The 27005-nt window shown below is 33.0% G+C and overlaps 1 protein-coding gene across 3 annotated transcripts in view; it reads left to right on the top strand.

The window, feature by feature from the left end:
- Cdh7 (cadherin 7) overlaps nt 1-27005 on the top strand; it is a 130022-nt gene that overhangs the window by 69799 nt on the left and 33218 nt on the right. For all 3 annotated transcript variants that reach the window (XM_033757445.1, XM_033757446.1, XM_010642692.2), the window contains exons 5-7: nt 1430-1597; nt 4744-4931; nt 22782-23035. In XM_033757445.1, coding sequence (XP_033613336.1) covers nt 1430-1597; nt 4744-4931; nt 22782-23035 — 610 coding nt within the window. The remainder of the gene's footprint in view (nt 1-1429; nt 1598-4743; nt 4932-22781; nt 23036-27005) is intronic.

The raw sequence follows: 27005 nt of genomic DNA, 5'->3' as shown, positions 1-27005 counted from the left end.
ACACTCACCAGAAGGGAATAAGGCTGCAATGATTCATTTCCTTGCTTTTTGAAATGCTATGACCTTCTCTCCCCAAAAAAATTTCAAAGATGGTAGGTAGCTCTTTGATATTTAGTAATATTGGAAGGACAAGTGAGAGACAATTACAAATGACTAGATCAATTTTCTAAAATGATTCATCATGTTAACATTTTTTCATATAGATGAAACATGCTTTTTGGGCAAATGTTAAAGATAGTTTAAAAAAATGTTACACAAGAAATGGTTGTAATAAAGACCAGGGATGTAACTCAGCAGCACAGCACCTGTCTGGCAAGCACAAGGCCCTGAGTTTGATTCCTGATACAAAAACATAAAAGACATGATTAAAATATTTTATATTTAGGTACAAATCTTACAAAATAACACCATTAATCAATTAAAATGAGTGGAAAATATGATTAAGAGGAAAAATAAATAAATATGCACATAACAGAAAATAGAAAAAGGTGGAGGTATTTAAATTCTACAACTCCTAGTCACATGTTATGCTTGTGGGTGATGAGTGTTAGTGAAGTCAGTGATTATTTTGCTATAGATTAGAGTTATAAATATTGAAGAACAAACAAAATATATCTGGAAAAATTATGATCCTGAGAAAAATATTAATGTATTAGTGTTACCAGGTAAACTCAGGGTATATGACTTTTTCATTTTCATGTAATATTCAAAGATTCATCATAAATGGAGTGTGAGAAGCCAAAAGTATTCAAAGAATGTGTTACTTAAATTTTATATTGTTGTGAGTATAGCAACAGCTCCCATTTATAAACAGGGTAATAAAATGGGAGTAACAAGTTATCCTACTCTGTAACTTTAATTGAAATGTACAGTTTAAGAATGTGTTGCTGTTGTGTGTGCATTTGTGTGCGTATTTGAGAGTATTCAGGTATAAATGAATGTAACTGTACTGTATCCCTAAAATGTACCAATAAATTCAATTAAAGCTGAAAAAAAAAAGAAAAAATACTTTCTTAACATAGGTATGTCACTTATCTTTGACAATTAATATCTTGGTAATTGACAAAAAATTATTATTAATTGGAAAGGATGAAAAAGAAAGGATAAGTTCATTGCTATGTAATCATATAATGTCTCATAAATCTGAACAACTGCTTACTTTTATTTATTAGTAAGTTATTTCCTAAACTGTATTTCCATGAAAGATAAAAATATTTTCCATACAATATTGAAAATACATTACATTATTTTCTCTGTTTTGTAGTACTATATACAACTACAATATCTCCTTAGTCTTTAAAATACATTCCAATTAAAGTAAATAGAATAACATAAGACAACAACTGAAGAAAGTTTTGCTACTAAATGTTCATTTTTCTTGCAATGGAGTGATGCATGATTTATTTTACTGGGATTTGAAATTTTACAGGAATCATCAAGACTGCCCTTCCAAACATGGATAGAGAGGCTAAAGACCAGTACTTGCTTGTGATTCAAGCAAAAGATATGGTTGGTCAAAATGGCGGACTTTCAGGAACTACATCAGTCACTGTTACACTAACTGATGTCAACGATAATCCACCTCGCTTTCCTCGAAGTAAGTTATTCTTTTTGTTAATTCACTTTATTTGTTAACCTAACAAAACAAAAACAAAACCAAAAAAAAAAAAATTTAAAGGACTTTTTCAAATATTTCTCAAAGATTTAATTTTGTAACTGTATTCAAACAGAACAATTTTATAGGGACACAATTTGAACTGACTCCAAAGAATAAGAGCACCAAAGAAAACTACAGCCATAATATATCTGTATTATTTCATTTAAATACAATGCGAATTTTCTTCCATACACATTTTGAATACTACACAGTTGTTAATTATGTTTGTGTGGTAGTCTTTTAATCTAAGACTCCTCTTCACGTATTTCTTTAAATTATGAGCTTTTTACCCATTAGTAATATGCTATCAACTCACACAAAAACATACTGTTTAATTTTTGAAGATTTACGGGAGCAATAAAATTTTTATTTTTCATTTCATGTTAACCAGTTCATGAATACTGAATGTTTCTTTGAGAATTCTGCCTTGTTTCATGTGAAAACAATGAGTCTTTCAAAATAAATCACTCTAAAGCCTTTATTTCAGCTTCTTTGACCAAGTGGCTTTTGACTTATCAAAGAAGGAAAAGAAAATATTTTCAAGGAAGAAATATTCTGTTTGCAAGAACATATTTCATCTCAGCCTCTTCTTAGTGGTCTTTGAAAAAATTTAGTCAATTATATATTTTTTGTTCACACGCATTTTTTTAGAATTACAAAAAAGATTAACAACATTTTATAGGCTGTGATGTCTTTAAAATGCCTTTAAGATGCTTATATTATAAAAATTGAGAATTAAATTTCTTTTTAGTGGGGGGGTACCAGGGATAGAACTTGGATACCTGTGCTTGCAAAGCATGCTGTGGAACCACTGAGCTAAATCCCCAGCCAGAGAGCTAAATTTCTTACTAACAGAAGGAAGAAAATAATATCAAACAAGTATTCTTTATGATCAATGAGAGAAACTATTTTTTCCTTCAAAAATGCTTCTTTAAGATGTGTTTTTTCTACAAAATGGAATGTTACTCAGCCATAAAGAATGAAAAATTAGATTCATTCATAGTAAAATGGATACATATTGAGGATATACTCCTAAGTGAAATAAATAAGTCACATATGTATAAATACCGAATAGTTTCTCTGATGTGAATAATCTATAATAGTACATAAGATCCTAATGAGATAATAGACAATGTAAAATAGGAAGAAAGGGGCTAAAGGTGTAGGGAAAGTGGGAAGGGTAGGTAGGGGAAAGCTAATAAGGGGAAAAATATGAGAAAATGAAAAAAATGGAAATAAAGTGTTTGTAAAGGGGGAGGGGAGGAGGGGTGAAGGGAGGGCAGGGACAAGGGAAAAAAATGAGAACCAAGACCTGTTATGTAAAGGTACAAGATCCCAATAATGAATGTAACCACTGTATACCTAAAATGTACCAACAAACTCAATGAAGAAAATAAAATTAAATTCTTCTTTATTAGTTTTTTTTCTTTCTTTTTTTTTTTTGGTACAGGGGATTGAACTCAGGTCCTTGTGCTTGCAAAGCAGGCAGTATAAACACTGAACAAAATCCCTAGCCCCAAAATTGCTTCTTTAGATATCTTAACATATTTTAGTGCTTATTTGGTTGGGCAAACAAGCATTGCAATATGAAAAATTATTCAGTGGTTTTCATTCAACCTGTGGGGGTGCTTTTATTGTGTTCATGATAGTTTACTATGGAGTAAAAGGAAGAGATTTTAAGAAAAATGTATTATCTTGGGCTCATAAGAAAATTAACTGTTTAACCTTTCTTTAAACCAAGGGTGATAAGAATTGGTATTAAGAATTTTAGTAGCTTCAGTTATGCCTTGCTAAGATAGTTTCCAATTTGTTAGATGCTATTTTACATACTAAAGTGAAGGAAGGGGGAAGACCATGATAAGCCATTGAAATTTTAATTTTTTGCTGATATTTTTTTCTCTATAATTTAATAACTATTCTAACTTTGAAACTGTTTGAATTTTATGATGGACACTACTAGATGTTTGAAAGACAACACAGAAAAATTGTGTAAGCATATATTGCAGGAACTTAAAAAATAAGTGTAACCACACAATCTTTAGATAAGAGCAACAAGTATCAGTCTAAACCTAAATAATGCCTTCAAATAAATATGTATTTCCTTTCTATATAGATGCATATCCTTTTTATATATTCCTCTCGAACAGAATCTTTTTTTCTCTCCTCATATCAAAAAACAAATGCACCACATTTTACCAACCAATGGGAAATGGAATAAGATTCAGGATGCCAGAGAAAGTAAATTATTAGATAAAAATGGTTAAGGAAAATATTCTGAGACATTTCCTGCCTTCTTTACCTTTCTTTCAAACTACATTTTTGTTTTTGCTGTCTTGCTTCAGTTTTTGTTGAAGAGTGATAAAATAAATTATTACAAAGTTTAAAGAGAACAATTTTTATAGATTTTCTTTCTTTTTACTTCTCATTATTTCTATTTAAATAAGATTGCCTATGTTCTTGTGCTGTTGTGCTCTAACTAGGCTCTAGATAAAATCCACAAAACACATTCTTATACCTGGCAAATTTATGAGCTAAAAGAAGACTGATAGACTCATGCCTCTTTTTCCAGTTTCCTAAAAATTTCTTTCTAAAAGACACAAAGTAAATGTCAACATTAAGTTGTCAGAAACATTTAGGTTCTATTTGTCCAACAGAAGCCTGAGCTAGTCTCTTGTTATTTGTGCATATCATATTAATTAAATTCAATTATTTTTCTTTGGTGTTTTTATATTAATTACATTTTATTTTAACATTTTTTATTATTAAAGACAGCATTTTTTTGACCAGTAGAGAACTACAGGAAAAGTGAATCTTCTCTTGTCTTTCCTCAGGCCATCTGTTTCTGCTGTCACAGTTATCATTATTGAGTCAGAATGATCACATTTCTTGAGGCTATATGAAACTCTCCATTTGTCTCATATTGCCTTATTATCTTCTTTCATATTCTTAGCATCTACTCTACTAAAAGATAACAGTGAATTAAGCAAAGTTGATACAGAATTACCAAATCCATGATTGTTTGTCTGTCTGTCTTTTTGGTTACCTTAGGGTAAAGTTTTGTTTATTCCTTATTTTGAATTTTTCAGGGTCTTACCAATATAATGTCCCAGAATCATTACCAGTAGCCTCAGTTGTGGCACGAATTAAAGCTGCTGATGCAGATATAGGAGTAAATGCTGAAATGGAATACAAAATTGTCGACGGTGATGGATTGGGAATTTTTAAGATATCTGTTGACAAAGATACACAGGAAGGAGTCATTACTATACAGAAGGTAATGCTATCTTTTTTTCACTTTTCTCTCAATTGGGGTAACATCTGGACTGCCAAAAAATCATTCCGTTTTTGATATAAGAGAAGTAACCTGCTAGATGTCTGATACACTAAATTTCTGTTCCTTAAAATCAAAGAATGAATTCTAAGGAACAAGAGGAGATAAGAATAGGAAAAAAAAAATTTGGATAGTTCCTGAGAGACAGAAGGGGGCCTGGAAGTGAGCTCCCAATGAGCCCACTTCTCAAAGGAAGTTTTATAGAACACAACCACAAGATGGGAACAAACTCATGAGGTGGTACAAGTGTTAAAGCTATGATAGACCAATAACGTTATAAGAATAGCTGCTTACATAACATTTATCCAGTGGGGAAGCACGTCGTTTTGTAAGTATATGTGGAAAGAATAAAGACCTTGTTAGAAAGGGATGGCTTGGGAGGTTCTGGTCACCCACCTGGGTGACTGATGTCTATCTAGACTTTGTGGACCAAGTGATATCATTTATAATATAATCTTTAATTTATTGCTTAGGGAGAGGCATGTAGGCTTGGTCATTTTATCTTCATGTTGAGGCCTGGCCTTCCAGTGATACCCCTTCAGCCACAGTTGTAATTGTTCTCATCTTCTGCACTGACTCCCTTAAGGGCCAAGCCCTGTCTGCCTGTACTATTTCTATCTAACTTAGCTGTCTGTAATACTTCGGGGTTTTTTTTGTTTCGTTTTGTTTTGTTTTTTGGAGACAGGGTCTCACTATGTAGCTGAGACTGACCTGGAACTCATTATGTAGCCCAGGCTGGTCTCGAACTCACACCAATCCTCCTGCCTCAGCCTCCCGAGTGCTGGGATTACAGGCCTGCACCACCATGCCCAGCCTGTCCGTAATAGTTTGTTGGAGTAGTGTAATAGACACACTGAGTGGCCCTATGGAAGCACTGCAATATCGTAGTATGGAAGCATTGTAGTACTTTTAAAGAAAAAAAAAACATATTCATTATTAGGTCTCAATCCTAGGGAAACTTGAGGTACATATCTAATAATATCCTTTAATATTATTCCCTGAATAAATCTGTAACCCTTATCTGCAGCACTGTAGCAACTAGGTGCACTTTGAAATGTGCTGTTTTGAAGGAGTGTTGAAAATGTGCTTGTTCCTTCACTATTCTATGACTAAATTCCTAAATTCAGCTCCAAGCATTTGTATGCAATCTAAACATTATTTTCTACAATTTTGAAAAATCTACATCGGAAAAACATGGAAAGCTCTGAAGCTTATCATAATCTCTTATATAAAAACACAAAGAAGATTAAGAACCATTGAAAGAAGTATTTGCTATCTAAATTGTTTCTAACACTAATTAGATATGGGGAAAATGAGCTCTTTATTCAGTGTTTATGCATTTTCTTTGTCATGTATTCAAATAAAATAAAACAGTCAAAAGGTACTAAATGAAAATACACTCTTATTACATCAAATATTTGTGGTATTAAAATTATAAAAATCTGTACCTCTCCCAAAACTAGAATGTTTTACCAGTTATACAAATCCAGGTGTATAACACTTTAATTAACATTCCTCAGTAATTAACACATCAATAAAGAAAGTTATAATTTAGTTGTTATAGTAAGACATATGTTTGATTTCAGGCCAATGGGAAAAACATTTCTGTAATTATTTCCAGTGGACAGCTGCTGTTTTAGCTCAGCTGGTAACAGACTTTGTACGAAAGTTTTAATAAGTAGGATAGGCCAACTGTTGGCAAAATGTTTTGTTTTGTTGTATAAAATAAAAGGAATAAAAAAAGTACACTGAAGCTCAAATAATTTAAATATGCATATACAGTGAAATAATATTCAAGAGTATTCGATATATATTACAGTGACGGTGTCTATAGTTAGTATGAAATATGTAATTCAATAATCGAAAAATAAATTTTGCCCTCAATTCCTGGATATAATTTCTAGAAGTTTTAGAAAATTGTAAAATGTGATCCACATAAAAAATAGACAAAATAGTGACAAGGGGAAAAAATGAGAACCAAGATCTCTCATGCAAAGGTGCAAGATCCCAATAACGAATGCAACTGTACTGTATGCCTAAAATGTACCAATAAACTCAATAAAAAGAAAAAAAATAGACAAAATAATTTAATCTAAAAAAATCCATAAAAATGATAAGCAGAAATTTAACATTAATATATTATATACAAACATAAACAATTATTTGGAAATTAGTCAAAATTATTTAGAAACTAGCCAAATCACATTTCACGACATACAGGAATTTTAAAGATGTAAAAGCTTTGCAGGGCTAGCCCTGGAAAGCCAATGTGTTAAATCTCTAACTCTTCTATGTTACATGTTTCACTGTTCTCTATTTGCATTAAAAGATACAGAGTAGTAAAGACTAAACTACTTTTAATTCCTGCAACACAAACACGTTTCCATCTCTTCAGGCATTCTCTATCCAACTCTTCCATGTTACTTATCTTTCAAGTTCATAAAATAGCTCCCTTTCTTCCTTCTTTAAAGTACACAGATAAAGAAAGGGAATAAAATTTCTTATGCAAGAAGTTTTTGGCAAGAAAGGGGAAGTTTGCCTGTGGGATGAATGAATGTGTACCTTCAATAAGAGAAATAACTAACGTAATATTGTCTAAATTTTGTGCTTCTTTTTTTATATATCTAGTCATGACCACAAGGACTTGGGGCAATATCAAAGTCTTTGTAAAACTGTCTTAGAGAACTCGGGCTCCATCTGCCAGCTAAATGGTCAGTCTACCAAGGGGCTCAAATATTTCAGTACATGCTGGATAAGGAGTTGCGCATTGAAGACATAGCACTCCTCCTTAGGAAGGCAAGGAAAAGGGGTACTTTCTCAGAGAGATAATCAACTAGGCAAGGATTTCAGGATAACAGTTCCTTTTTGGATTCTTGATGTGTAACAGATCTGGGCTGTGTATTTTCTTCCCCGTCAGCCTTATACATTGGTCATCATTGCTTCAGTCCTGAGTAATTTCAGTCCTGATCTAATGGCCTGCTTTTAGCTTCTCAGTCCTTAAATCCCTCTGATATGCAAAATTTTCTACTCAACACTCAATGCTATCTTTATGATTTGAATTATTTAAAAAATAATCTACCTGTTACTAAGGTAATAAAGCAGTGATACAGCCAACTGAAGAGAAGTAATGAAGTATTTATTGTAGAATGATAATATCAATGTAGTTTGGAATTGTAAAACAATGTATTACATTTTTTTGAAATTAACGAGATAGTAATGACAACTGTAAAGTTAAGAGTAAATAGAGAGCTTCACAATAGTCACTTTATAGGAACATTTGTGTAAACTTCTGGCCTTACATCTAACCATTGGAGTGGCATCCAACTAAAGGTTGGTTAAAGCATGTATCCTCTCCTTTCATTCACATCCCTGAAATCTTCTGTCTTAGTGCTGTATCATCTGCTAGCCTGACAAAGCCAAACTTTTCTCTCAAATCCAAGTTCATGGCAGGTTTCTATGTCCTGAGAATTGAATTCCTGCCTATTTGTATAACTAATTTCTTCTTTTTTAATGGTACTGGGAATCAAACTCAGGACCTTACACTTGCCAGGCAGACACAGTGCCACTGAGCTTTATCCCTGGCTCTGTAACTAATTTTTTTGTGTGTAGATTTCTAAGAATTAAAATTTGGTCATCAAATTTTCTGCCAGAACTACCCTCTGATTGTGGCTGTAGAGGACAGGATTTTGATTTTCAGTTCTTTTAACCTAGCTTTCAATAAATCTTAGACCCATATTGCATCCTCAATAAAACATTTCCAGAGAACTTTTACAAGCAGCGAAGTCTGCCAAAGTGTATGACGCCCCTAATTTCAGTGCTCTTTCTGCACTATAAGAGTAAAATTATCTGTGAAAAATAGAATGGATTTCTGAATATAGCTAACGAGAGCATCCTGTCTGAAACAAAACAAAACAAAAAAGAGTCAAATGAGGACTATTATCCTGACCATATTTAAAATTTTTTCTCTGAGTTAAAAAATAGAATACTGTAATCAATAAAACAAAATGAAACGTTGTGGCTAGGTCTTACACGACCTGCCTAGATATAGAAACTTTCATTACCAGGCACATAAAAGTTTTATGTTAAAGCTATATATTTGTTTATTTCAGTGATTCTTGAGCATGTAAATATTACTTCATATTTGGATAACAAGAGTTTCAGTGTTTTTTTAGATAAAGTAATTTCTATTGGAATTTTATATATATAATGTATATACATAATGCATATATATATATATATATTACATATATATAAAACCTCTGAACTTGCCTTTCTGTACTGTGTACTGTAATAAAATTATAGTCCATTTGCTTTTCAAAAATGGTGTGTCATCCTAAGCATGTTATTCAGATTTTCTATCACTTGACAAAAACACGTGACACCCACAGTTTAAACAAGGATGAATTTATTTTAGATCAGTTTCAGAAGTTTTAATTTGTGGCTAGCTGGCTCCAAGGCACAAATGTCTTGGCACAAGGGCTTGGCAGGGGAGGGCTTCTCCATCTATGTCCTCCTGGAAAGAAACAGAGCAAGGGACAGAGAAAGAAATGTGCCATGTAAAGGCACACCCCAGTGACACACCTCCACCAACCAGGCCCCTCCTCTTAACAGCACTTTCGGCTAGAAACTCATCAGTGGGTTAATCTACAGAAAAGAGAGCATTCCCATGGTCCAACAGCTTGGAAAGATGAGACTTTTGGGGGACATTTAGATCTAAATGATAATAATATATAATTAGATTTGGTTTTATATGGAAAATCATTAGCCATATTTTGAAATATTTATATAATGCTATATTAAACAAAGGTGCACTTAGGAACAAGAAAAAATAGCAGAACAAGCAATTATTTCATTATTTATTTATTTTTGGTACTGGATATCCAACTCAGGTCCTTGTGCTTGTGAGGCAGGCAACAGAACCACTGAGCTAAATCCCCAGCCCCAAGCTATTTTTTAAAAAAATACTTTTCCAAAAAAGAAAATTTTAAAAAGAATTGTGAAAGATTGTCTTTAATTATGCTATTACTGATCCGGTGTTTTCCAGAAAATTTTTAATATGATCAAATGTGTACAATTTATATAACTAAAGATTTCCTTGGATGTTCCTATAAATTCATTCATAATTTAATCGCTTCTATATACTACAAGTAAACATAGTTAAACAGTATAAGTGTGAAAAATAATAATGAGGCAGCAGTATCAGACAGTTAAAGGAATGTATATGCTGTTTCATGGTCATTTATGAATGCTTGTATGGGAAAATTTATTACCAGTTGATGAGGGATTTGAAATTCACAAAGTATAAACAAAAATCATGCCACTTGAGGAAAAGCTCTATTTTTCATTCCACCTAGAATCCTTTCTTTTTATACTTCTCTATCATAATTTACAACTTAGAAACTTTAGTTTTTTTAATTTCCTTTGTGACATGCCAATTCTTCCTTTAATGCATTGCACCATGCAATGTAAAACCTCAGTTGGAATTAAATATAGACTTTTTCTCCTGTAAAATGCATTACTATACAGCTACAGAACAGTGAAAAATAAGCATTTTCAAAATGTATTTTCTATGAAGGATAACTACATATCCAATTTCTGGAATACATATCACACCATTAAAGTAACATACTGACTAGGTATGGTGGCACATGCCTATAATCCTAGAATTCTGTGAGGCTGAAGAGGGAAGATTACAAATTAAAGTCCAACCTGGGGAACAAAGATTTAGCAAGACCTTGTTAAAAAAAAAAAAAAAGCCAAAAGAAAAGGATGGGGATGTAGCTCATTTCAAAGGCCCTGAGTTCAATTCTCAGTACCACAAAAACAAACAAACAAACAATAAATAAGTAAACAAAGACTACATTTTTTTAAAAAGATATACTTAATCCTCTTTGGAACAATTCTGCCATGCTTTCTTTATAATCTTCTCACATGTCACACTAAAGTAGGCTGAATGGGGTGAAAATAATGAAGCATCACTGTGGAGGCTTTCTTTAGGCTGTTTTCCTCATCCTCTGTGGGTAAGGAGCAGCTAGAAACTGCAATGTTTTTCAGCCTTCAACACAGCTGCCCAGGCTTTTGATGTGGAGTGCACTTTTCTGCGTTAAAATGCATCCTTCACCTGCTCCTTGAAGTAATGCGAGGCTTAATCCCAGACTCAATTGTGAATTTCACTATTAACTAAAATATTGCTGATGTATTTTAAAGGAAACATAAACCACTGATATTCCCAGTTTATATTTCTTCCTGTCATTAAATTTTTTTTCAAAGATTTTACTCAATAAATTTAGCTGCCATAGATGCGTGTTTCTCAAAAACAGATCAAATGGAAATGGAATAAAATTTAAATTATTTTTGCTTAAGGAATGAAGTATGAAAGATTAATACACTTGCTCCCATTTGTTGAACTGCTGAATTTCAGACTGTATTTCCATTGTACTTCAGCCATTTTTACTCTGTACAAATAAATACACCTTTATATCACTTTCATTATATGTATATTGTATTCATATATTATATATATATAAAATCTGGTTAAATTTGCCTGTAGGAGAGTTCAAAATTAGAGATGAATTTCAAGTTTTATGAAGAAAATTAATGAACCAATGTTCTTTGAATAAAATAAACATTAATCTAAATCTGACTACATGAGAAACAATGATCGAAAGAGAAATACTGTTAACTTGGAAATATTTTTTACTTCCTTTGAGTTTGACAGTTATCATAGCAGTGTTATCAGAATGTGTTTGTGTGTGTGTGTGTATGTTTGTAAGACATTTTCCAGTGAGTTCATCACAAAATTTATTTGGTAGAGTACAAGTCAGAGATAACATAAATTTTCCTTACCCTCTGTCTTTTGCTATTGCATAATGATTCCTATGTCAGCTTCAATGGGTAGAATTCCAAGAAAGAAATAGCTAAGAAATAGAACCAGGGGCATTGGATTTAGCTTAGTGGTTTTGCCACCTGCCTTGCAAATGCAAGATCCAGAGTTCAATCCAAGGTACAAAAATAAATAAATAAAAAAAAGAAGAAGAAGAAAGAAACAGACCTGAGAAGATTGAGAGATTGCATAAGGAAAGTAGAAGGGACAATTTAGAGATAAAACCAATGTTTCTTGTTTAGTACTTGAATGAATAATTTGTCATTCCTTCAGAATGAGTCCATAAAGACAAATAGTATGGTTGACAGTATTTTATTTTGGACACATACGTTATACACATGTAAAAATGTTATGAATGAAGGTCAAGGATAAGGTCTACAAACCTAGAGCTGGGAGTCAACCATTTATGCATGGCAGTCAAAAACTAAAGGGACAGGGACAGAGATTTAGCTCAGTGGTGCCGTCACCTGCCTTTCAAGTACACAGTCCTAAATTCCATTGCCAGTACCAAAACAACAACAACAAAAAAAAAAAATCTAAAGGGACAATTAAAAATATCCTTGGAGAATACACATAATAAGATAGGAAGATATTCCTTATCAAAACTAAAAATTTTACATTTTTAAGGCAGAGAAAAACTCAGAAAATGCAAATTGCTTTGTTATTCTGGAGTTAGTATATTTGTAAGACATCTTAAAAGTTATGTAAGCCTAAGTTTTTTAGGCTTGAAGAAAAATTTATAGCATTAATATTGATAAAATTAATATTCAGAAAAATAAAAGAAAACAAATAGAATATACAATTAATAGAAACATAATTTAAGGATTCAAGCATCTATATAAAATAACAGATAGGACATAACATTTAAGAAAATGAATTAAGGGATTTGAGCTTTTGATGACATCAAAACCATTTTCATGTCTAGATTTAACATCTGATCTACAATGTAATTTGTCATTTCAAGACTGTTTTACTGTAATTCATTTTCCTTAGGTATGCTACCATCACATGCTACAAATGAAGCCATCAACTATTATCTAATTTCTCTCCACAGTGGTATTGGGTGTATATTTCTACTTAATAAATTACCCCAAAAACCTAGTGATTAAAACCAACATTTCTTTAGCTCATTACTGTGTGTATGAATAAATTGGTCTTGGCTCAGTAGAGTGATTCTTATGCTGATATTAAGTGGGCTGATACATGTGTCAGTAATCAGCTACTGTGCACTTTGGTGGATCTGCCCTATGAAGATGGCTGTCTAGTTGATGGAGCACCAAGAGGCAGTGGAAATATGTCTCCTTGTCAGTCAGTGGCTAACCTGAGTTTGTGCCAAAAAAGACAAGTGCAGAAACTGTGTCTTGGTAACTTTTATCATTTCTGAGACAAAATACACAACACCCATAGTTAAAGAGGATAGGTTTATTTCAGCTCACAGTGTGCAAAGGTTTGAATTCATAGTTGGCAGGCTCCAAAGTAGGGTGGCATGGCACAGGAGAAACAGTTAATTGTAGGCAGAAGACAGCAAGTCAGCAAGCAGTGAAGTAGTGAGCAGCCCTTTTCTGTCTCTTGTATTCTATTCAGGCCACATGCTTTTAGGTCAGGTAGCACTCACACCCAGGATGGGCCGTTCCATTATCCATACCCAGAACAATGCCAAATTTATCAATGGACTAAATTAGTAATCACACACCCTATGTCCTAGTATTGCACACTTAATACCAGGATTACACACTCTAGATTCAGCCACCTCTGAAAAACCCCACATATGACTGCATAACGCTTTGGGAGGACATCTAGACACAAGCTTCCATATGGTCTCCAGATGTAGATATGTAGAACTGCTATGTTATAGGTTTTATCAGAAGTCCTGCCAAAGCTTTGTGTGCTCATAGGTGGGGCTTGGGGGGAGTGATTGGATCATGGGAACATGACACTTATTAGTGGATTAGTTCATTGATGAGGTGATAGCTAAATGTGATGTTGGGGGTTGAAACCTGATTGAGGGAGGTAACTGGGGGCATGGCCTAAAAGGGTCTATCTCCTTCCTTCTTTTGATCTCTCTCTCTGCTTTCTGTTTGCTTTGCTATGAGCAGCCATCTTCTGCTGTGCCACACTGCCTTGGAGTCTATGGACTGAAACCTCTACGAACTTTGAGCCAAAATAAACTTTTCCTCCTTTAAACTGTGAGTGTTGGGTTTTGTGTCTCAGTAATGAGAAAGTAACTAAGACATGATGTAAGAAAATTCCAACCACATAGTGATCAAAGCTAGAAAAAGAACAGTTCAGACTCAAGAAATTAGGGGAAAATACACGAGAAGAGAGAAGCTATAATTATTGTGGACCCGGAAACAATAAGGAAATATTTTGAATCACAACTTTACTTTGGAGACACTAAATGAACTGCAGGTCACATGTGCATGAAATATCAAAGTCAATACTACATCTCACATCAGCTAACTGCTATGATTTTCCCTTCTCCTCAGTTAGCCTAAAACACAAAGTATGTGTCAAGACCAAATCATATTTGCTATCACTTAATGAAATTTTCCAACAAGTATGCTGAACTGCCTTGGGTCATAATTTGTATTCATCTTCCCTGACAATGTCTAAGCCTCTTCAATGAAAATCACTGGACACATTCAGTAGGACATACTGGAAAATGCTTGTCTTTAACATAGTAAGTGAATGTGACTATTCCACCTAGCATGGCAAAATGAAACTCGCAGATGTGATTAAGTGAAGGGGTTTATGCTAAGGAGACTTTTATGGATCTGATTTTTCCCAATATAACCAAAAATATCCTTCAAAAGAGGGTTGCAACAAGACTGAGAAATAGGAAATAGAAATATGGTAACAAAACAAGAGGTTGAAGAGTCAAGCTTTCAATGTGAAGCAAGAATTCCTACCTGGCACCTTCTAGAAACAAGAGAGCCTATAGAGCCGGTAGAAGGAATACTGTTTACACTTTGATTTTCAACGTCAACCTCCAAAACTATTAAATAACAAATTTGTATTTTAAGCCACTGTGATGGGGGGATTTATTGTCATAGGTGTAAGGAATTAATACAGAAGCAACAGGACACATTTCTTTGAGGGTGGAAGCTAATCTCGACAACAGAACATAAAAAAGAAGTCACTCATTTAATAAACATGGTTTAGAATCTGGAGGGACTAAAGCACACATTCTGAAGAAATATCTCCCGTCCAAGCACTAAACAGGGCTGAACCTGCTTAACTTCTGAGACCACGCGAGATCGGGCACGTTCAGGGTGGTACGGCCATAGGCTGAAGCACACATTCTGTACTCAATTTAAAGCAACATGTGATGGCAGAAGGTACTTTAGCACTAATATCCCTCTGTTTGTTTCTTGAGATCACTTTTCCTACGTACATGACCTATTGTCTATATCAGATTTATAGGGATTATTCTACTTTCTTTCTTTGTCATCTTTCTGGCATTCCAATCTACTTTTCTATATTTTCAGCTTCATCCTTCCAATTCATTCTCATTAATTTTACTTAACCAGGACCATAGCTTTTAAAGCCACAGTGCCAATGTTACTACTTGTATATTTGTGAGAAAGATACTTCAATTCTCCTTGACTGCATTGCCAGATCTGTTCTAATGATATGTCAAAACATATTACACAAAAATCTTTTATCATATTGTAAATTGTGAGAATTAATGAGTTGAGAGTAGTATATGTGTTAACACTGTAAAACTCCCATAACTGTCTAAACATGGTAAAAATGATAAAAATATTAATGGAAAATATATTATTTAGCAGTTTATGATACAACCTCTTTGTAAATAAATCCAGACACCAATTTGAAGCGTGAGCTAGATTTTATTATTGATCAAAGATTTATTTAAAAGATCATATTATCAAGGGCCTGGGGATTTAGCTCAGCGGTTCGGTGGCCTGTCTTGCAAGCGCAAGGACCCGAGTTCAATCCCCGGTACCAAAAAAAAAAAAAAAAAAAAAAAAGAATAAAAGGTCATATCATTGAATGGGAATATAATGTGTTGATATCCACTTGAATGCATTTTTAAAACATATCTATGGAGAGATTAAAATATTAATTTAAGTGCTTATTGAACTCAAAGGAAACTTGTGTAGCTAAGTGATAAAAATTATAGTTCCTAACATTTCTATTATTTTATTTGTATTATCTTGATCTAATTTAATACTTCAGGTTCAAAGCAATCTTGCAATTACTTATAATACCTCTATCTCACTCTAATGATAGAGTATTGACCACTCTATCTGCACTGAAAATATCTTCAAAATGTGAATATTTGTTTACATACTATCCTGATATTAGTTGTGCTAAAGTATATGTAACATTAAGTATTTTAGAGCTTAAAATTACCCAGTAATCTTTTTTGACTATTGCAATTTTTTTTTTAATCCTGGGGATCGAAGTTGGTCCTTGTGATTGCCAGGCAGGCAGCAGAACCACTGAGCTAAATCCCCAGCCAAACTATTGTAAATTTTTTATGCTCTATTTTGATATGATTCAGATAATTTATTTGGCTTCGATTTTCTTTCTTTCCTTCAAGAATCAGTTAATCTCTATTGTATTCAAAACAATGTTAGATAAATAATTTTGGTGCTCTGTCTTAAGCATCTGAAAGTATATTATAATGACACAGATATGAAATGGTCAGTCCCCCTGGAAAAACACACGCACAGCTTCTCTGTTCCAATACTCGTAGACCTATCTGAGTGTATCAAAAGAGTGCATCCAAACAGATGCATTGAATTATTTTTCCTGTAGTATATTTTTCTTACCTTTGCCATAAAAATAATTTTTTGTCCAAATTTGAATGTAGCTTTCAATTCACAAAAACTCAAGACAAAATTATTTGCATTTGTAAGCAAAAATTACACTAGACAAAATCAGGCAAAGAAGACTTTATTCCAGGTTATTACAGTAGAAGAAAGAGAAGATTCAGTCTACATTTGACACTGCTGAACAAAGAGCTGGGGAGTTTTAAGGTGAAATTGAGAGGGCACAGGGAATAATAGGCCATCTGTTCTTACCCAAATGAACAGTAATTCTTGATGGTTTTACAAGGTGGAACAGTAACTCTCTGAAGCTAGGCACTCACCTTCTATAGAAACTGGGAACTACAGGCTTGCATTCTGTGTTGGTTAAATTTAAAAATGACTTCACCTGGGTCCTTGAGGAAGACAGTCCTAGGTTATAAAAATGACAAGGGGTTTTTAAGATTTACATGTCAAAGGAACAGAGAAAGAATTTATAATGACAAGTTTTCTAAAGTACGTTCTAAGAAAAGGGAGATCAGAGGAAGCTTGTCTAAATTTGTCCCAACTGAGAGGAACACTAAAGCCTTGGTTACAACCCAGAGATGGAATAAAATAGGAGCAGTAGCACAGTTTTACATAAAAATGTGAATGTTTTGCTTTTGGAAAAATACTTTGAGAGTGAGTTTAGAAATCTTGTTGTATGTAAATATACACAATTACTTTTGATGATATTCCTTATCTAAGGTTGTAGATCACTTTTAAGTTGTTGAGTAGTAAATTCATTTACAATAAATTTATCATAAAAGGATAGTTACAGCAGTGTTATTTTTCTCTACGTATGGCCATATCTAAAGCCATTTACTAAGACAAATATAAGATTTATATTCATTTGATCAAGAAGTGAGGAAGCTCTTGAATGCTACAGAATATGCTTAATCTAAAAGACAGCTGGAGTCTCTAGAGGGGGGAACTGTTTTTAAGGAAAGATGAGTCATTGAGCTTTTGTACAAAATCAATGTAAAGCATAAGACATCGATACACAGACACGTACATACACATTAAGCAGTCCTGATGGTGCCATTCTATGGTTAAAGGGAAAAGAATGAAAAATTTCCAGAAGAATTTAACTTGGATATATTCCTAAAACATCAACAACGGCACTGGACAAAAATGCAACATGTAAAAGAAGGTCATGGAATTTAATGAGAGCATCTTTGGCTCTAGACCAGACCCCAAGATATATGGAAAAAGAAAACTGCAATGCAATGAATTTGTTAAGCAAATTCAAGATTATGTTTTACCCTAGCTTTTAATATTGGGAATCCTAAAAAATGATAAAGACTCTACTATTTTGACAGACTTTTTAAGTTCAATATTGAGTATTTTAAATAGACTTTGCCCATCATACACTTGTGTACCAGAAAAGAAACAGAGAAGAGAAAGATGTAGTCCTCTTTTCATCTCTCATTTTTTAAAAAAAATTCATTTTGACTGTGCTTGCACTGGATAGGGCATAGAGATAATGAGAATCTTGTTCATTGAAGATGTAATCTTTATTTCCCATTTTCCCATACTGTAGCAGAAATGATAGTAATAATAACTTTTCTAACTGCATAAGAATATAGTAACTATACAACAAATCTTTATACAGTGATTACTGTACCAGACACTGTTCTATGTAATACACATTTCTTAATAACTTATAATAATCCTTTCAGCTTGGTGAGCTAACAAGTGCCTAGATGTGATAGTGTATAGCCCGACCTGCTCTTAGAGAATGAAGTGTGTCTGAGTATTAGAGCAGAAAGGGAATAGATAGTGGGAGCTCATGCCTACAAGTTCACAATGTCTCTGTGTCTCTTCAACATGGACTTTCTGAACTTTCTCTAGAACTCTATTTACTTGTCAGACTAATTAAAAGTACTGTATTAGTGCAGTCAAGCTGTTATAACAAAAATTACATACAAGATATCATCAAAACATATAAAATTAATACAGCAAGTGATACATTGCCGTTAATCATCTTCAGAACACCCTCCCCTGGCTTCAAACACATTATTCTTACCACTTTCTAAATCAGTTCTGTAAGTCCTCTTCAGTATCTAATATTTACCTTTCACCAAGTTTCTGATGCAGGAAAGTAAAACTCCTGATCTGTAAGGTAGAAAATGTTCCAAGTACATGTGCTCACAACATTGAGGAATGAAGCCAAGGAGGCAGGTAGGAGAGTTTTATTAGCAATAAGGGAAAGAAGAATAGCTCCTGGATTTCCAGGACAGCTCTCAGGTAGCCACCTAGGCCCTTTTTCAGCTGTAATTTATATAGCAAAATCTCAATATGGTTACAACGTGGGTCAGACTATAGTCAATTCATAGGCTTACAAGTATAGCTCCTTAGCCAATGTTGATCCAATAAGGAAATGAATCAAGTAACAAAGGTACATGAAAGGAACAGAAGCGTGTGAGAATGAAAGGGGAATACAAATCTAGTGTTCTGGTTGCCTACCTATGCACTTGATGTCTGTTTGGGCCCGTTGAGCCAGCTGGTGCTAATTACAGTATGATCTCAGGTTGTGGTTTACCTAACAGGCCTGGCTCTTACACCTCCGTCTGGAGGCCTCTCTTCAGATTCATCTCTAGCTACAATTCTGAAGTCTCTATTTTTTGTGCTGACCTTTTGGAGGGCCCGGTCCTTCTTTGATTATATATTAATTTCTATCTAATTTAACCGTCTATAATATTTTGATTTTGGGGGACAGCTAGAAGTTGCATGTTGTCAGATCAGGTGAATGAAGCAGATACAGACAACATAATGTCTTTATTTGACAAAAATTGCCATAAGTGTTTGATCAATGAGAGATGATCAACACAGTGAATGTTTAAATAAAAAATTGTTACAGTAAGAAATGCACTCCCCCTCAACATAATGAAAATATATCCCTTTGTTTCAAACCCAGTTATCATAACATTTTTTGGAATGTGTCCTTTCTGTAATTTTTTTTTCATTTAAATATTTGCAATGCATTTCAATCAATTCATGTTGACTGGCTTAAAAAAAAATATTTCTCAGCAATCTGAAGGCTGGGAAATCCAAAATCAAGGCAGATTCATTTTCTAGTGATGGCTTTCTTCCTAACTAATATAAATCTATCTTTTTTCTCTGTGTCCTCATATACATACTGGGCTGTTAATTATGAGGGTGCTCTTACCAGTCACGAGTCTTCTATTCTCCAAATTTAAGAAAGGCCTTATCTCCTAAAACTGTTGCCTTGGGAATCAGGATTGCAACAGAAAAATTTTTGAGGAAACACTAAAATTGAACACAAGTAAATACTAACTTTGCATTTTTAAAATTTATATAAAAGATATAAACAAAATACTTCATGGATAGACCCTTGCCTTAGGCATAATTTTATTTTAATATTAAATTTTATCATCTTTGGTCATAATAAATTTTGCATTTTTAAAATTTATATAAAAGATATAAACAAAATACTTCATGGATAGACCCTTGCCTTCCTTAGGCATAATTTTATTTTAATATTAAATTTTATCATCTTTGGTCATAATACGTTTAGAGAATTTCATTACGTTGTTTGGATTCAAATATACCAAAGTAGCCAATTCTCTCTTCTGGTGTCTCTGACATTGATGTGAATGGACGGATGCAAAAGACTGCTCTTGTCAGTGCCAGACTCCCTCTGTGGCTTTGGCAGCCTGGATTTGTGTGCTTATATTTGATTTTGGGGACTTTTAAAAAAAAACAAAATAATGTAATACTTTCATTAAATTTTCAGACATGACTGAGTGCTTTCTAGATGTTGGATCCTATTCTAAAGTTTTAATTATGCTTAATGTATATTAATTATATAAATGTATAGGTTTCTCTGTGACCTGTGTGATTGCATACATCAGATTTTATGTCCAACTTTTCTTTACTCTCTCTTACTTTCCCCTCTCTGCTTCTCCTTTCTCCTCCCTCCCCACTGTTGCCTTTCCCTTTCCTAATAATTCTTGTTCTACTTTTGGATTTTTTTTCCTGCATGTGATTAAAATATGTGCTATTTTTCTGTCTCTGTGTGGCTCTGATTCCTGGGTCATAGCAACACTCTATTATTTGCTATTGTGAACTCCGGTGTGGCAGTGTTTGGACTAAATTACCAAACTTATGTCTCCATTTACCTATCGTATCAGACATTGAAAAGAGGCTATGTAGGTATTACCTTTACTTGCTTTCTTCATCTTCTTTTGTTATTTCAGTTTTTCCAAGTATAACCCTTATAATTAAATCTAAAAGTAGCACAATGTATTATGCATGTAGAAAACAATAATGAGAAAGAAAAACAGAAATTAAAATTTTATTGCAAGAACATTTTCTTCAGTTTGTTTAACAATCCTCTCCGTCACATCATCCCCCTTTTGTGAGAACTGGGACTGCTGGTTCATTCTCATATGCTCTGAAAATGCTTTTTTATGTAGCAAATTATTTTGTCTGCATTCTTGATTCATAGCTTTTCATATGAATAATTTTATTGCTCTATTTTCATTATAGCTTTTAGGCACCAAATCATCATACATAACACTGTCTCTTTACGTGTCTTTGTAGCATCCAGATGTCTATACCTCATGTTTCTTCTGCCTTTCAGATGTTTAAAAATGTTTCCATGAAATAACTGCACTCACTCCATAATGCATTTTAAATTAGTCTTTTATAAGTGAGAATAATTTCCTAGAATACAGAAATACTTGATATACTTTTTGTTAATATTGAAAGCATAAACAGTTGCTGTGGGTTCACATTGATTTGAAAATAAATGATAGCTATGTTTTTTAATATAGCCTAATATGACATTTATGATATTGCAACTATGTATATGTATATAGATATATGTGTGTGACATTTTATATAAAGTAGTATATATTACACATGAGTATACATAGTTGTGTGTATATGATATGCAATCACTTACATTGCATGTTATATTTTGTGTTTTTCAGGATTAATATGTACTGCAGTTTGTATATATGTCCTGTTTAATATAACTTTGTTTTATTTGTTTTAACTAACATGACACCCTTCTGGGGATGAGTTGTAATGTACACATGCCTACAAATGTGTACACACATTTGCTAATATATGCAAGATTAAATTTAAAGTACAATTCTCAGTACTACATATTCGCTAATTTTTCTCAATAATTTTAACCACCTACAATTAAGTAAAATATTTGGCAATATTTCTATCAAATTTCTTATTATTTCAATGATTTTGCTCTAAATCATTAAACCTAGACGTTTCAGTGGCATGATTGAGACTGAAGAAAGTTTCTACTTATCTGCTAGAGAGAGAAGCATGTGATGATCAAATCTCCTATGCAATGTATATACATTGTTTTTTTTCCTCCACATATGCTTTAATACTACAGCATTTAATTGTCTTTACAACCCTTTTAACCTATGATTTGACAAGGTCATTCTCTTTGAGAAACTTTGTAGTATGTTAAACATCTTCGAGAATTAGAAATAGAATGAGATTCTAGAATTATAATTTCCAGTTGTCTAATATAAAGAAAGATGGAGGGCATGGTGGTAATAGAAATGGCAGGTGCTTCATGTAGAAGAGTCCGCTGTGTTTTCAGGCTGGATAATCCAAGGATGTCTTCCCTGCTTTGGAAGCTGCATTCGGAGTCCCTGATAGCTCAGAATCTGAATGTAGTTCCCCAAGTAACTTACTGTTTAAATGAGAAATTCTGTGGGAATCTATGATTTTATTTCCTTGTAAATGAGTAGGGCAGTTTAATGACAGGGTTGGAAAATATTATTGCACTGATATCCTGTTGGAAAATACTTTTAATTCTGATCAGATATCTTCCAAATGTTGTTGTGAAGACTTACATCTCCCCGTGCAACATATGGCTTCCAAGTCACTTCAAAAGTACTTAACATTGTCATTGAGCCAAAAATACATGGAGGAGGATCTTGATTGTCATTGTTATTATTATTATTTTTGAATGCTTATAGTGCATTTTCATGGCAAGTTTCCTTCTGTGCCTGTTGATGTTCATAAGTGAAAGGCACTGCTTTGCTGTCTATCTAAATGGTAATTTGATTTCTCTAATAACTTTCTTTACAGGAACTGGATTTTGAAGCCAAAACAAGTTATACATTAAGGATAGAAGCTGCAAATAAAAATTCAGATCCTCACTTTGTAAGCTTGGGGCCGTTCAGTGACACAACCACCGTGAAGATAATTGTAGAAGATGTGGACGAGCCCCCGGTGTTTTCTTCACCTTTGTATCCCATGGAGGTATCAGAAGCGACCCAAGTTGGCAATATCATTGGCACAGTCGCAGCTCATGACCCAGATTCTGCCAACAGCCCTGTGAGGTAAAAGCACAATGCTCTTTTTCTGTAATTTTATATCAATATGCCTCTATTCACAACTCATCTTTCTATATTATCAGGCTTTTTTATTCATTGAAAATAATAACCCACTTTATTTAAATTGAGTCAAAGCAGAAGAAGTAGAATAGTGTCAGAACAATTCAACATTTTACTAATTCAAAATTTCACTCGATTATCCAAGACCACTATTGTGTAGAAATATTTTTAGTTATCATTGTTATCCACCATCCATAGCCAGTGTTTCTATTCAATTATCCTGAGCCTCTTTCCAAGCAAACCGTGACAAGAAATGAAGTGATGCATCTCCTAATTGTAGGGTAAACTTGTATATTAAAATAGTCATTCTGTAAACTGCAGTAGGGATTAATTAAAAATATATTGATCATATTGTTTTGTTAGGATGATATATATTTGTTTGCTTCTTTGTATTTACTTATAAGAATTAAAGAATACACTATCTATTTATATAGACTATTTAAAATACCCTTTTTGTAACCTTATTTTTAGACTAGGCAGTTATAGCCAAATAACCTCTTTAAGACTAACACAATTACAATGTGTAAGCATTATCCCAACATTCCATTTTTTATCTTTACCTATAGTTCATAGTCTTATATCTGCCTGACTGTGTATGCACATGTGTTTTTTGCTTGTATGTTTGATAAATGATTCTTATATTTGGGGTGAAATATTATAAATAAACTTTACTTGAAATACGAATATTGTATTACTTGATTTAAGTTTGTTAAACACTTCTCAATATGAAATTGATTTTAATACAAAGACTATAAGGGAAAATGATTATGTCATATATTCAGTTATATTCAACCTATAAGCTAACCTCATAAATAATACCTTAAAGTAGTTCATGCTTAGAAATTAAATCTGCATATTGACTAAAAAGTGTTGTAACAATCAATATTTGAATATTTCTAATTAGGAAAATATTTTGGTTAAAGAACTTCTCATGAGCTTTTATCCTTCATATAATGAACTTATTTTTAAGTTATAAATTAATTAACTCCTTTTCTTCTCTTTTCTCTCACATTAGCAGAAATTAGTAAAGTGGTGGTCTGAAGTCATTCATATTGTTTCTTTATCTTTATGATAAATTGGGAATGAACAGCGAACTACATTTTATGCAGTGATTATTAACAATATCTAAGTATATAGTCTGTGTGCTAGCTGTGTCATAAATACACTACACAGAATAATCTTTCACTTTTTACTTGAAATAATTCAAATTTGATTGGCTAAAAAAGCTACCTAAATTATGCTTACATTTTTCCACCAGTCCCACTGACCTGGAAAAACTTGAATTTGTTTTTTTGGCTGAGGTATAGACATCTAGAAGGTACAAAGTCATGTAAAAAGATAGTGTTGCTTATGATGATTGGATGCCTAAAATGAAAATACAGCAATAAGAGAATTCATAGGAATTATTGATTTGTGTCTTGATAGAACACTTAAGCCTCCTCAATGATGAACAATCAACAACAGTAAATTTACAGGCATAAATTAGCTACATATGACTGGGTGACTTATGCTTAAATCATTTCATTTAGTGGGTAGAAAGAAAAATATGCTTTTCTGAAGTTGAGGTTATGGACAAAGACACAGTAAATATATAATAAACTAGTACTCAAATACATAGAGATTGAAATGTATTTTTGACTGATTGCATTGGTATTTCTGATCTTGTTTTTAATTTTCCTTTTTTCGCTCTCTATTGTCATCTTATCAGTTCTGAAAAAATATTGCATTTTTTAGCACTTTGTTTGGAAAAGGAACAGTAGTACCATAGAGACATCTGAGGAAAAAAGAAAGAAGAATAGGACCAAATGGATAGTTACTATTTTTTGGAGAGAGATTGCTCAAAGGCTGAAGTCTATTGCTTTCTGAAGTAAAGATCTCTGTGACCTTTATGAAAGTCATAAAGTTTATTTACCTTGCTTTTATTAGTTTATTTACCTTGTCTTTATTTTCTTAAAAGTAATTAAGGTGAATTGAAGCTTCAGTTTGGGACTAGCTTACATATTTTTCTCACCAACAGATAAACTTTATCTCAAGTGCATTAAATTTTTGACCTCTGGAAACATTACTTTAGTTTTTGTAATTTCGTATGTTTAATGCTAGTATTTTTGTGATATTATTTGTTTTACATTATTTTCGCTAAGGGCAGTGCAATCTTCCATAGATTATTTCTTTTTTCTGAACTTTATCTTGCCTCTTTTTCCTTTCCTACCCATTTACGATATATTTTTAGAAGCCAGTGCCCTCCTTTTAGATTGGTACATGTGAGCTAATGCTTGTTCAGTTTATGAGGACAGTTTTCTTGGCAATGCAGTTTGTGAATGTTCTAGGGCAGGATTGGCAATCCAGTGGCACAGGTGCTGCAGCAGGCTGTTTGTTGTAATCAAAAGCTCCAGAAGTTTTGCAATCACCAGAGGATGTCACTTAGATTCCTGAGTTTCTCTGTAAGACAGCAAAAAAGAAACTATAATCGTGATGCTTGCTTTATTACTTTTTTTGATCATTAAATAAAAAGATAATGTAAATAGTGCTTTAAACTGTGAATCAAGCAAATATTAAGTGACCCTGGGACCCAGTAATTGGCTAGCAGCACATAGTAAGATCCTGATATTAGGGGATTTCTTTTCTAGTTGTCGCACTATCCAGCTAGACTATGCACTTAGTGTCCTTCTTGTATGGGACTTAAAACTGCACTCAAATAAAAAAGGTGAAAATTAGATGATACTTGTAATTATTCAAAAAAATCTTAAAGCAAATGAAGGTGAATGAGGGCAAACACATTTTTTTCTTGTTTTGCTTAACAAGCTAATTACAATCTCATGTCAAATTTGGCCCTGAATACTAAATATGTTCTTATACCTATTGAAATTGCAAGGACAGGATGCAGTCTTTTGATTTTGATCACCTTTTTGAACTATAGAAACTTATTTTCTCTATCAAAGCTCATAAGAAATGTAAGAGAAGCCTAGAAATCTATGGAGCCATTCATTCCTCATGTCAGAATTGGCAGGCTGATTAGTGACTCAACATATATTTATTAAGAACCTGCTCTGTCCAGGAAGACACTGAGGAAAGTGCTGATAGGAAACAAACATGAATAAAACAGTTTTTCTGACATCCAGGCACTTACAATCTGGACAAAGTTAGAAATAATAAATAAGTAAAATTAAACAATATGAGTATAAAAAACTGTTAATGCTATAACATGGAAAATGAGATAAATCATTATCACTCTGAGTTCTCTTGGCATGAAACCTCATTCAAAGGAGTGATAGCATAAGAAGTTTTGAGGGATGGTTAGAGTTGGAGAAGCCAAGAAAACATAATGCAAAATCTTTGCTTTATTTAGATATTTTAAGACCCCAGTACTAAATTATGAAATGAGCCAGTTCATTTCTTGAGGATATTGAGAAAACTCAAAGACCCAAATGATCGAAATAATCTATGAATCAAAGCATGGTCTTATTACAGATAAGATCAGATGTGAAGATAGTTGAATAAAAAGTAATAGGCATCATTATTGACATATTTAGCAATTTAAATATATACAACAGTGTGTATATTTATGTTCAAAGAGTTGAATAATAATTAACAGTAGCCTTTTTGATATTCAATATGTCTCAGATAAAATAATCATAAAGTCATATGGACATGCAGTATTTGAATAATTTAGTGTATATATATTTTTAATTGAGTTTATTGGTACATTTTAGGTATACAGTACAGTTACATTCATTATTAGGATCTTGTACCTTTACATGGCAGGTCTTGGTTCTCTTTTTTTCCCTTTGCCCCTGCCCTCCCTTCACCCCCTCCTCCCCTAATTTAGTGTATATTTTAAAGTGACTTGTATGCATGCATATATTTGTACATATTGTGCTAAATAATCTATTTTTTATAAAACACACAGTGTGCTAGT

The sequence above is a fragment of the Fukomys damarensis genome, unplaced genomic scaffold (genome assembly GCF_012274545.1).
Source record: "Fukomys damarensis isolate Sample0158 unplaced genomic scaffold, DMR_v1.0_HiC HiC_scaffold_30, whole genome shotgun sequence".
In the NCBI taxonomy this organism is placed as follows: domain Eukaryota; kingdom Metazoa; phylum Chordata; class Mammalia; order Rodentia; family Bathyergidae; genus Fukomys; species Fukomys damarensis.
Note: the sequence above shows the minus strand (reverse complement) of the source record. Positions and strands in the feature narration are given on the sequence as shown.